The sequence below is a fragment of the Mobula hypostoma genome, chromosome 11 (assembly GCF_963921235.1).
Source record: "Mobula hypostoma chromosome 11, sMobHyp1.1, whole genome shotgun sequence".
Taxonomy (NCBI): domain Eukaryota; kingdom Metazoa; phylum Chordata; class Chondrichthyes; order Myliobatiformes; family Myliobatidae; genus Mobula; species Mobula hypostoma.
Genome location: NC_086107.1, coordinates 103,581,460 through 103,594,311, shown reverse-complemented (window position 1 = coordinate 103,594,311; position 12,852 = coordinate 103,581,460). Strand labels below are relative to the sequence as shown.

General features: G+C 47.4%; 1 protein-coding gene across 12 annotated transcripts in view; it reads right to left on the bottom strand.

Annotated features, from left to right (window-relative positions):
• Nucleotides 1–12,852, bottom strand: part of LOC134354039 (myocardin-related transcription factor A-like) — a 238,553-nt gene that overhangs the window by 19,091 nt on the left and 206,610 nt on the right. For all 12 annotated transcript variants that reach the window (XM_063062719.1, XM_063062723.1, XM_063062724.1 and 9 more), the window contains 4 exons: nucleotides 11,211–11,336; nucleotides 7,841–8,091; nucleotides 4,287–4,446; nucleotides 2,476–3,603 (listed from right to left, as the gene is read on the bottom strand). In XM_063062719.1, coding sequence (XP_062918789.1) covers nucleotides 2,476–3,603; nucleotides 4,287–4,446; nucleotides 7,841–8,091; nucleotides 11,211–11,336 — 1,665 coding nt within the window. The remainder of the gene's footprint in view (nucleotides 1–2,475; nucleotides 3,604–4,286; nucleotides 4,447–7,840; nucleotides 8,092–11,210; nucleotides 11,337–12,852) is intronic.

Genomic DNA, 12,852 nt, shown 5'->3' with positions numbered 1-12,852 from the left:
CAGAAGGTAGCGTAACGGTTAGTGTAACACTACTACAGTACCAGTGACCAGGGTTCAATTCTGCCACAGTCAGGTTCTCCCTGTGACTGCGTGAGCTTTCTCCGGGTGCTCTGGTTTCCTCCCACATTTCAAGGACGCAAGGGTCAGTAAGTTAATTGGTCAAATGGGTGTATTTGAGCATTTGGGATCAGTGGGCTAGAAAGCCTGTTAAAATAAAATAAAACGCAAACTTCTCTTTCCTCTAGTCAAACCCCTCCTTCAGACTTTTAACGTTGTTAAAGTTGCTGCAAGTTTAAGTTATGGCAGTAGTGTACAAATCCCATTTTTAAGACTGTGTATGTTCCTTACACAGGAATATCAGTATGATTTTTGAGCATAGGTGCAATATACTCTGGGTACAGCAGCACATGAGCAAGAAAGCATAAAACATTGGCGAGATCCATCGTAAATCGGGGGACCACTTCGTTGAGCACCTCCTGCCCATACACCTCTCCGCTCACCGCCATTCGGGTCCCAAACCATCCTTCCAGATGAGGCAACACTTCACCTGTGAAACTGCTGTTTGTGTTCGGTGCACCCGACGTGGTCTCCTCTGCATTCGTGAGACCGGTTGTAATTTGGGGCACCGCTTCATCGAGCACCTCCATACCATCTGCCACAAGCAGGACTTCCCAGTGGCTAAACATTTTAATTCCCACTCCCATTCCCGTTCTGACGTGTCAATCCGTGGCCTCCTCTTGTGCCAAGATGAGGCCACTCTCAGGGTGGAGGAGCAACACCTAGTATTCTGTGCGGATACCTCCAACCTGATGGCATGAGTATCGATTTCTCCTTCCAGTGAACAAATTCGCCCCCAACCCCCATCTTTCCTCTATTCCCCACTCTAACCTTTCACTTACTCTCACCTGCCTGTCACTTCACCCGAGTCCCCTCCTCCTTCCCTTTCTCCTACTGTCCACTCTCCTCTCCTATCAGATTTTTTCTTCTCCAGCCCTTGACCTTTCCCACCTACCTGGCTTCACCTATCCCCTTCCAGCAAGCCTCTTCCCGTCTCCCCCACCTTTTTATTCTGGCATCTTCCCCCTTCCTTCTCAGTCCTGAAGAAGAGACTCTGCCCGAAATGTCAACAGTTTACTCATTTCCATAGATGCTGCCTGACCTGATGAATTCCTCCAGCACTTTGTGTGCGTTGCATAAAATACACCTTATTCCACAATTACTAATTATTGCAGGACTATTTTACAAATCACTCATTCGATCAAACACTAATCTCAGTGTAAGCAGCTGTTGCATTGCATAAACAAGAAAAAGTCTGCAGATACTGGAAATCCGAGCAACATACACAAAATGCTGGAGGAACTCAGCAGGCCAGGCAGCACCTAAGGAAAAAAAGTACAGTCGGCGTGTTGGGCTGAAACCCCAACTACTTTTTTTTTCCATAGATGCTGCCTGGCCTGCTGAGTTCCTCCAGCATCTTGTGGTGTTGCACTGCATTCCCACCATTGGGGCATTAGCTCAGTACTGCCCTCTTTCGGCATAAAACAGAACCTACATCAACAAACAAGAGAAAATCTGCAGATGCTGGAAATTGAAGCAACGCACACAAAATGCTGGAGGAACTCAGCAGGCCAGGCAGCATCTATGGAAAAGAGAAAACAGTCAACGTTTCTAGCCGAAACCCTTCATCAGGACATCAACAATTCGACTGCTAGCTGAGAAGTGCATACTCATTTGACAATTTCCAACAGAAGAGACCGAAGATCCCAATTTACGCTGTTTATGCACCTCTTGAACTTCCGCCCACCTTGCTTCATTTCTCACTCAGCATTTTCTTCCTTCCTTTATCCCTCTTGGTTGTGCCTGGCTTACCTCCATACTTATTTGTCTCAGCTAGTCCCCACTGTAGCGACTCACAGTGGGTAGAGTCGCCTACCTAACTCAGTCTGTTTTTGCAGACTTTGTCAGGCTGCAGGCAATAAAAGCAGATTTAGGATTCTTATCTGTCAGCCAGCATGGCAGAGTAGTTGTTAGTGTGTCGCTTTACAGCGATTATGGATTGGAACCATTCTCGCCATTCTCTGTAAGGAGATTGTATGTCCCCCAACCCCCCACCCCCCGGGTCATGTCCCAAGTTCCAAACGTCAGGGTCAGTGAGTTGTGGGCATGCTACAGTGGTGCCAGAAATGTGACGACACTTGCGGGGCGCCCCAAGACCAATCCTTGCTGATATGCTTTGACACAAATGCCACATTTCACTATGCTTCCATGTAGATGTGACAAATAAAGCTAATCTTTATCTTTTCTCTCGAAATAAACCGCTGTCCCCACAGTGTTTCCATTCAGTAAGTGCTGGGTGTTTTTGGGTTACGATGTGCTCCAGTGATCACCGTTAACCCCCACAGCTGTGCGGAAGAAGTTGTCCCTCAGGCCACTTCTAAATCTTCCCCGCCTCACCTCAAGCCTATCAGTGAGTACCTGTGTTGTCGGTTGATCCTTGGTGGAGCTCGCAGGGGGAGGTGCACTTCCCACGTCTGTCTTCTGCGGAGTCATGGTGAGGAGGATGTGCGTGCCGGCTCCGTTTGTCAGCAGACCAGGGGTCTGTGCCTGGGCGATTGTCCTCAGCAGGCCGGTGGTCACCCGGCTTGGCTGCGATGAGCTCAGCAGAATGGCTGGTGCTGGCTGCTGGCAGCCGCCCCCGCCTCCTTCCTGCTTCACCATCACCGTCTTGATTGGCAGCGGGTTGGGCCCGGCAGTGCCGGTGGGGCTGGGGCTCGTCCTGGGGGGCTTGGCTTGGCTGGGATGTGGGCCAGATGGGTTGGACTTGCCCGAGAGGGGGCAGCTGGAGGGCAGGTTCTCTTGCTTGACGGCGATGGAGTCCCGGGAAACGGGTGGGTTTGGGAGCAGGGAGGGGGCGGGCTGCTGCTGCTGTTGCTGTGTGCGTTTCTCCTGATCCAGCTGGAGGCGGAGGGCTTCCACCAGCTGCTGTTTCTGCCTCAGCATCCTGGTCAGCTCCTCGATCTGCTTGTCCTTCTCCTGCAGCATCCGGTCCTTGATGGTGGCCTGCGGGTCCTTGCCCTCCGGGCCGCTGCCGCGGATGGCGCTGGGCGCTAGCATGATGTGGCTGCTCACGCCGTTGAGGCAGGGGATCTCCTCCTTGCACACCACTTGCATGGGCGAGGACCGGCCAGGCTCGGCTGGCAACTCGGGCGGGGTGGTGTCGTCCATACTTTGCACCGAGCGGTCAGAGGGCGCCGGCGACACCGGAGGGGTAGAGACGGGGACAGCCGGCTTGGCCGCAGAGGTGACCACCACCTCACCGGGGCAGACGCCAGTGACCGGCGTCGGGGTGCTGCCAGAGCGGACGGCGGCAGTGGTGGTGGTAGTGGTGGTGGGCACGGGGACGGGTGTGAAGGCCACCACCAACTCAGTGGGCTTGGAGATGAGGGGGACAGTCTTGGAGACGGTGGGCGCCGGGGTGGGGACAGCAGGGGCACCTCCCACCCTCGCCTGCTCCTGGTAGTTCTTCAGCCTTTCGATCAGGTCGGTTTTGGTTCCCGACACGGGCAGGCCCCGTAGCTTCAGCTCCTGCTTCAGCTCGGCCACCTACGCAAAGAAAAGGACAGTGATGTCGTAGAATGGGGGGAGTGAGTCAGAAACTGGGGGTGAATGGGGAGAGGAGGAGTGTCAAATCCCAGGAGAGGGGTGAAAGAACCAGAGACCCAGGAGAGGGGTGAGAGTGACAAGAGACGCTGGGGAGGGTATCAGTACCTGAGGGGGGGTGGGGGAGAGGAGAGGAGGAGTGTAAAAAACCCCTGAGGGCAGGTAGAGAAAGGGGAAGAGTCAGCAACTCTGGAAGGGTGGGGAGAGGGGACCCTTATGGGAGTGCAGGAGGGTCAGAAACCCTGAGCAGAGGGGAAGGGGGAGATGGAAGGGTGTCAGAGATCTCGGGGGGTGGGGTTTGAAGGTGAGTGTCAGAGACCTGGGGAGATGGGTCAGGAAGTGGGGGGTGGGGGGGTATCAGAGACCCATGGGGGTGGAGAGAGGGGAAGGTGTCAGAGTCTGGTGCGGAGGGGAGGCAGGTTGGAGGGAGGGGAGTAATGGATTGAACCTCAGTGCCTGTGTGAGAAATTATTTAGCCGGTATAATGCAAGATATGGAAAGAGCACAATGACTAATTAGTGCACGAGAGGAAAACCCCCAAATCTAAAAGAGGGACGATTCCTAGAGAAGGTACGTGCTCTGGACAATAAACGGATGGACGTGGAATACTTTAGAATGTAACTCACCTTCAGATCGTCAAGGTTTGAGGGCAGACTTGCTGGTGGTTTGACGGTGGCTGTGCAGCTGTTCTGCCGAGGCAGAGCCCCTGGGCCTGAAGATGAGGTGCTAGTGGTCAGAGGCCTCACCGGTGTAGAACCACTGCTGGCTTGTTGCTCATTGTTCTGTCTAAGAAGCAGAACGAAAAAGGCCACTGATTAGGCAACCGAGTGACAGTGTAAGCGACAGAGTCAGTAATACGGCACAGAACTTGACCTACCAAGTCAGTGTCAATTACCATTTACACTAATCCTTCCATAATCCATTTTATTCTCCCCTCTCGCTCTTCACGGTATGGCATGGGTGGATCGCTAGCCTAGCGGTTAGCAGAATCGTTTTACAGCGCCAGGGATCACCCGGTGGGGTTTTTGATCCCCGCTGCTCTCTGCAAGCAGTGTGTACGCTCTCCCGTGACCGTGTGGCTTTCCTCTCGGTGCTCCAGTTTCATTCACATTCCTAAGACACACCTGTCAGGGTTAGTAAGTTGTCCGTGTGCTATGTTGGCTTTGGAAGTGTTGCAACACTTGCAGGCCAACACAAACCTTGGATGCAAAATGACGTATTTCTCTGCATCTTTTGATGGACATGTGACATATAAAGCTAATCTTACTGCACCTTAGGGGCAGTTCATTGCAGCCAATTAACCTACCAACCAGCACTACTTTGGGAAGTGAGAGGAAATCAGAGCCTCCAAGGAAAGGCGTATTCATGGGGAGGAATCTCCTCCGACAGCTCTAGAGGGCAGGACAGGAGCACATCTACCTATACCACTCTGCCACCTTCAGATCTACAGAGTACAAAAACGAGCCATTCAACACCGTGGCCAACACTGTTGTTTAGACATCAATATATCTGCAGGAGTCATTACAAAATGCCTGATAATAGCATGCTTGCAATAGTGGGAGAGTTTAGGACCAGAGGACGCAGCCTCAGACTTGAAAGATGCCCCTTTAGAACAGAGGTGAGGAAAATTTTCTTTAATCAGAGCGTAGTGAATCTGTAGAATTCATTGCTACAGATGGCTGAAGAGGCCAAGTCATTGGGTATATTTAAAGCGGAGGTTGATGAGTTCTCGAATGCTTTGAGAGTTTGGTCATGACTAGACTGAACTCCTGCCTCAGCAAGGACCTGGACCTATTGCAATTTGCCTATCACCACAATAGGTCAACGGCAGATGCAATCTCAATGGCTCTTCACAAGGCTTTAGACCACCTGGACAATACAAACACCTACGTCAGAATGTTGTTCATCAACTATAGCTCAGCATTTAATACCATCATTCCCACAATCCTGATTGAGAAGTTGCAGAACATGGGCTTGTGAACCTCCCTCTGCAATTGGATCCTCGACTTCCTAACTTGAACACCACAATCTGTGCAGAACGGTGATAACATCTCCTCCTCACTGACAATCAACATTGGTGCACCTCAGGGGTATGTGCTTAGCCCACTGCTCTACTCTCTATATACCTATGACTGTGTGGCTACGCATAGCTTAAACCCCATCTATAAATTTGCTGACGATACAACAATTGTTGGTAGAATCTCAGGTGGTGACGAGAGGACGTACAGGAGTGAGATATGCCAACTTGTGGAGTGGTGCCACAGCTACAACCTGGCACTCAACGTCAGTAAGATGAAAGAGCTGATTGTGGACTTCAGGAAGGGTAAGACAAAGGAACACATACCAATCCTCATAAAAGGATCAGAAGTGGAGAGAGTGAACAGTTTCAAGTTCCTGGAAGTCAAGATCTCTGAGGATCTAACCTGGTCCCAATATATCGATGCAGCTATAAAGAAGGCAAGACAGTGGCTATACTTCATTAGGAGTTTGAAGAGATTTGGTGTGTCAACAAATAAACTCAAAAACTTCCATAAATGTACCCTGGAGAGCATTCTGACAGGCTGCATCACTGTCTAGTATGGGGGCGGCGGGGGGGGGGGGGGGTTTGCTACTGCACAGAACCAAAAGAAGCTGCAGAGGATTGTAGATTTAGTCGGTTCCATCTTGGGCGTTAGCCTACAAAGTACCCAGGACATCTTCAAGGAGCAGTGTCTCAGAAAGGCAGCGTCCATTATTAAGGACCTCCAGCACCCAGGACATGCCCTTTTCTCACTGTTACCATCGGGTAGGAGATACAGAAGCCTGAAGGCACACACTCAGCGATTCAGGAACAGCTTCTTCCCCTCTGCTGTCCGATTCCTAAAGTGGACATTGAATGCTTGGACACTACCTCACTTTTTTTAATATATAGTATTTCTGTTTTCTGCACAATTTTTAATCTATTGAATATACATGTATTGTAATTGATTTAGCTATTTATTTATTATTATTGTTTTGTTTTTTTTTCTATATTACGTATTGCAATGCACTGCTGCTGCTACGTTAACAAATTTCACGTCACACGCCGGTGATAATAACCCTGATTCTGATTAGCGAAGGTGGTAAGGGTTATGGGAAGAAAGCAGGAGGATGGGCTTGAAAGGGAAAATAAATGAGCCATCGTCGAATGGCGGAGCAGACTCGATGGGCCAAATTCTGCTCCTTTACTGTAATGTAACCTGAGCTACCACATCATATTAACAATCTGGGACAGCGGGTGATGGACAGGTACACACTGCTTGGACTCTGGTGCGAGATGGGTCAGTATGTTGGAGAAAGCACTGCTTATTCTTTATAGCAGGGGTTCCAACCCATTTTTACACCATGGACCCCTACCATTTACTGAGGGGTCTCTGGACCCCAGGTTGGGACCTCTGCCTTATAGTGACCTGTGTTAAATGCCTGTGGAGGGAAGTGTGCACAAGGTCACTCCAAAAAGTAAAGAGGAGACTACAAGTTTTCAGAAGATACCGAATGATGGGAAGATACCTTATGCCAATAAGCAGCCACAATTCCTTTCTGCCACTGACGTATCACACTTGCAGCGACCAAGCGAAGTCTTCCCACTGGTCACTGTCTCTTCAGGTCTTTTCCTTAACATTTACAAACTGGGAACTTGGTGAGGGAGCAGAGGTTCAATCTATAGTTCAGTCTGTGGTCAGACTCTCTCCCACCTGGTATCATCTTCTCTGCCACCACAGGCTCTGACTATTATTGTTTTGGACCAGGGGTTTTCAACCTTTTTTTAATGCCATGACCCAATACCATGAAGCAAGGGGTTGGTGGACTCCCAGGATGGGAACCCTTGCTTTAGACTGTCGAGTGCTCTTGTATTTCACAGTGCTCAAAATCGGCTGTCCAGAAAGTGCTGATGTGCTGATTGACAGGCCTCCTTATATCCTGTCCGAACCAGAGACAAGAACCCTGACTCTCCCACCACCCCGCCCCCCCCCCATCGGGTAGAAGGCATGAGCCTGACGTAATGCTCTGGTAAGGTAACCAGCCCAGTATGGACAGAGAATGGCAATGGAATGCCTGTGAAATGGCTCCGAGGCACAGTATCTCTGAACACTCTGAAGAGTGCTGGAGAGACCGATAAACGGCAGGAGTGGAACACCTCCGGCCGTGGCCGGGTACTTACTTTGGCGGAGCGGGCAGGATGGTCTGATAGTTGTAATGCTGCTGCTGCTGGCACAGTATCTGGAGCTGGAGGAAGAGCTGCTGCTGCTGGAGCAGTTTGGAGTAGGCAGTGTCCAGAGGCAGGGTGGCCTTCTCCAGTTTCTGGTCTGGCGGCATGTACTGGTGGTACTTGAGCTTCTTCACCCGGGACTTTGGCTCCTTCAGCTTCTTGTTCCGCTGGTTCTTGTCGCGTGTCATCTTGGGCTGACTTTGCTGAATCGGGAAATACAATCTGGATGACCCTCAAGCACTCAAGGAGGAGGTTAAATTTGTTTTGTCAATATACTACATATTAGTGACCAGAGCTTCAGCTTCAACCCCAGCCTGGAGTGGCACTTGCGAGCTGTTCTCAGCACACCCTTAAATGTGTGTTAACATGCCGATGTGATAAATAAATCCCGAACACTGAGGAAAAGACGATGACCATCACCTTATCCTTACTTTTCATGATTTTATAAACTTGAGGTCACTCTCATTCTCCTTCTCTCTAATGAGTAAAGATCCTGGATAGCCTACCTCTCCCTATAACTCAGGCCTTCCAGTCCAGGCAGAATCCTAGTAAGTCTCTTCTGCACTCTCTCTAGTTTGGCAATGTCTTTCCTTTAACAGGCTAACCAAAACTGTTCACTATATTCCAAATCACCAGCCATTTAATATGACTGCAGCATAATATCCTACTCCTAAAGCTGATGCCCTAACTGAAGGCCAGTGTGATAAATCCCTTCTTCACCTGCCTGCGTACTTGTGTGGCTGCTTTCATCACACTGTACACTAGTACTCCCAGGTCTCCCTGTTTCATAACGTTGTCAGTGCCCTAATATTCACTGCATAGGTGCTACTCTGGCTGGACTATCCAAAATGCTTCAACTCACCCTTATTTAAGTTGAAATTCATTTACCTCCGCCCAGCTCCCTAAGTGATCAACACCTCTTTGTAACACACACAAAATGCTGGAGGAACTCAGCAGGTCAGGCAGCATCTATGGAAAAGAGTCAACAGTCGATGTTTCGGGCTGTGACCCTACATCAGGACTCGTCTACCCGACTAAACTGCAAAGTCTCTTCCAGGGATATCTATCCTGAAGAAGTTTAAATCTTCCCTTTGTTCACTCTTTTCCCTCGATGCTGCCTGGCCTGCGGAGTTCCTCCAGCATTTTGTGTGTGTTGCTTGTATTTCCAGCATCTGCAGACTTTCTCTTGTTTGTGATAAGACCTCTTTGTAATTCCTTATAAGCTGCTTTACTATCAAGACCCTCTAACTTAGAAGAATCTTGTTAATCCTGTCATGTACATTCACATCTAAATCATTTACATAATTAATTCATTAATAAATAAAATATTTATATTAATTTTGTTTAGCACTATTTTTAATCTAACTATTTAGTATACTTATAGAAATTGCTGGTGAACGCAGCAGGCCAGGCAGCATCTATAGGAAGAGGTACAGTCAATGTTTCAGGACGAAGGGTCTCGACCCGAAACATCAATTGTACCTCTTCCTATAGATGCTGCCTGGCCTGCTGCGTTCACCAGCAATTTTTATGTGTGTTGCATGAAATTCCAGCATCTGCAGATTTCCTCGTGTTTGCGTATTTAACATATACATAGTTTCTGTAATTTATTTACTTATTTTTTTTTCCTTATATAATATCATGTATTGCATTGTACTGCTGCTGCTAAGTTAACAGATTTCACGACACATGCTGGTGATAATAAACAGATCCCAAAACTGAACCCTGAACCAGTTACAGGCCCCTTCTGAACGAAACGACCTTCAACCATCACCTTCTGCTTCCTATCATTGAGCCAATTCTGAATATACCTTGCGATCTCACCCCCATATACCAACCTATCTTCTCAATCAGCCTTGCCTGTGAGACCTTGTCAAATGCATTACTGAAGTCCATATAGACAACATTAACTGCCCTATCTTCATCTATCCCTTTAGTTACAGCTTCGACAAACCTCAAAAGATTTGTCGCACATGACCTCCTTTGTGCAAAGCCATGCTGACTATTGCTGATCAGCCTGAATCATGCTGTAAGTTCAGATTTATCGGGAAAACACTCAAATTTAGGTCTTAAAGCACAGGATTCCATTCAGTTCAAACACAGATGTTTTGAGGCAATGCACTCAAATTGCTGGAGGGACTCAGCAGGCCAGGCAGCATCTATGAAAAAGCGTAAACAGTCGAAGTTTCCGGCAGAGTCCTGATGAAGGGCCTCGGACCGAAATGTCGGCTGTTTTCTCTTTTCCAGAGATGTTGCCTGCCCTGCTGAGTTTCTCCACCATTTTGTGTGTGTTGCTCTGGATTTCCAGCACCTATGTTTTGAAGCCGTGCAGTGTGCATCTTGATGATCAATAAACCTTACGACCTGCAGCAGGTGATTTATAAGCGAAGTGAGAATATGTACTGGTGAATACCCATCACAAATTAAATATGAACAAACAGTAGACAGCACATCACTGTCAATCATGTACCGTTGTGATTTAGAGTGGATGTAGTTAGAAATTAAAACTTCACCATAGTTAACGATATTTTCTCACGACTGAATATAGCACAATGGATTTCTTAGACTGTTATACTGAGTACTGAGTTTAAGTAGAGGACAATTGAGACTGAGAGGGTTCCAGGTTCAATATAATGCCTGGAGATTTAACCCTGATCAAAGAAGTGCAGTCCTCCAAGAGGACCACAACCCTGTCCTTTGGTTTGGAGGCTTGTGTGCCTCAATGACCCAGAGAGCTATGTTGGCTGGAGTCAGGGTTTTATGTTTTGATTTTTGGTAGGGTCACCCATGCCAAACAGGTCAAAGGGTAGAGGACAGACTAAGAGTAGTCCACCAGTTCTCCGGGTTCAGGGGTTCAGCTCAAGGCTAAAACAACCCTGTCTGGTAAAAACCAAATTGTTACAGAAACAGCGATGAAGAATCCTTCCACATCTGAGTGCGACAGTATTCCTGAGTCTCCACCCGGGACTTGCATGACTGTCAGTAGTAAAAATCAAGAGGAAGCTACTGACATGATGAAGGAAGCCCTAAACACCACAAGGGATGGAGAGATCAGCCCAGACTTCTGTACTGTAAGCAAACGGAAACCCTGCCAAAAACCACCAAAACACAGAGGTTCAGAAAAAGGAGACAGTGACAGTAAAGGGGACCAGGAAATGGGCAAGGAAACAAAATAAGCGGGGAGAATTTGAACCACATCTTCATGCAAGTAATTCCTCAGCAGACCAATCAAATTCCAAGAAATTCAACATTTCTGAGCATATGCTTTGATGCAAAGTATCACTTGACCCCACTACATAAACATTTTGTAGAAGTTGCTTACTTTAATGAGCGTTGGCACAGGCTTAGCAGCTGGAGATGACACACCATTTGCCAATTTTGCAATCTGCTGGTCAGACAATGGCTTGAACTTGTTTAATTCTGCTCCAGTTGGCAATGACACAAGATACTGCAACAGAACAAGGGGACTGTTAGAACAGAGTAAGAACCATCATTCCTAATCCAGCTGGGGGTGGAAATGGGGAGGAGTACAAAAACAATCTAAATATGGAGAAATACCAAAAGATTTTATAGAGTCAGAGTTGTACAGGACAGAAAGAGTCCTTCTGGCCCACCACATCCACACTAAACTTTTTACCCCTTCTCCTGCTTCTAATAAATTCTTGTATAGTTAAATTCTCTGAATACCCAACTAGATTTCCTGATGAGCAGCAAATGATGCTAGGGCTTCTTCTAATGCTACAAGGAGGTAAGAATGCAGAAAGCCATTCGTGTTGCAAGCAAGATTGTCACCACACACTAAGACCAGGGCACCTTTTTAGCACAGCTCATCCAGACACCAGCTGTGTGGTGCTGTGACATTGTTAAAAAAAGTTAAGGTGTTAGACACTAAACAGAGGTTTACACTGGCTCTTGCTCACGTTTTGCAGACACTGGTTTATATTTACTAAAACTACACGAGTATCGTGGTAATATTTGACTGTGTTGGTACGAGTAATCATGTCAAGAATGTGGGGTTTAATGCACTCTCGTTTATCAGAAACCAAATATCCTTACTCAGTTGTGATCTGGGACCTTGAGGAGCAGGTCCCATGCAAACCTTAAGAGGAAGTTTGTAGAATAACTTAGGTTGTGGATGGATGGGGGTAGAATTGAAGGAACAGCTGACTGATTGATCTTACAGTGGTATATTGGTATAAAACAAATGCAGATAGGAAAGAGGTACCAATGAATACAAACTGCAGAACACTGCTGCATGGCCCACCAATCTGCAGAAGGGGCAGCATATTGCGAAATAGAGAACACGACTTGCAGGAGAGCATAACAAAATTGTTTAGCGAGCTCAGAATAGTTCTCTATACTGCGTGATGATTACGTTTCACACAATGACTATTGAGTGATCAGGAGACATGTTCATTACAACACAGAGTGGGTGCTTAGAAACATGACACACCCATTACTAACACTTCGCAGTTATAGAGAGAGCAAAGTTACAAACAGACTTACAGTGTTACTCCTAACTATTAACTCTGGGCAAGCCCACTGAATTGATGCTTGCATTTCACATTGCAGCCACCCTGGGTTCTTCTTTGCAAAATTTTAATGAGTTAAGGACCTGCTCTGTTTTCAAAGGGGAACTAGTTGCATAAACCTTTTACAATTATGACTTTCACAATTAAAAGTGGATGTTCAATCTTGTCAATCTGACAAGAGGTCTAACTAAAGAGGTAGAAGTAAAAGCTTGCTAGTGAGCTCAGCCCTAAGCACCTTGAAATTAATGAAGCAGTTTTGAAATTTTACTGTAGGAGATGAAAAACCCACAAACAGTGGTGCCAGGCAATTAGTTTTAATAATGGTGGTTGAACACGTGTAGGACAATGGACAGCTGAGAACATCTTGCTCTTTGATGTAACTAAGTTTAGCAAGGCACACATACGCTGGTTTAACATCCCATCCAATAGGCA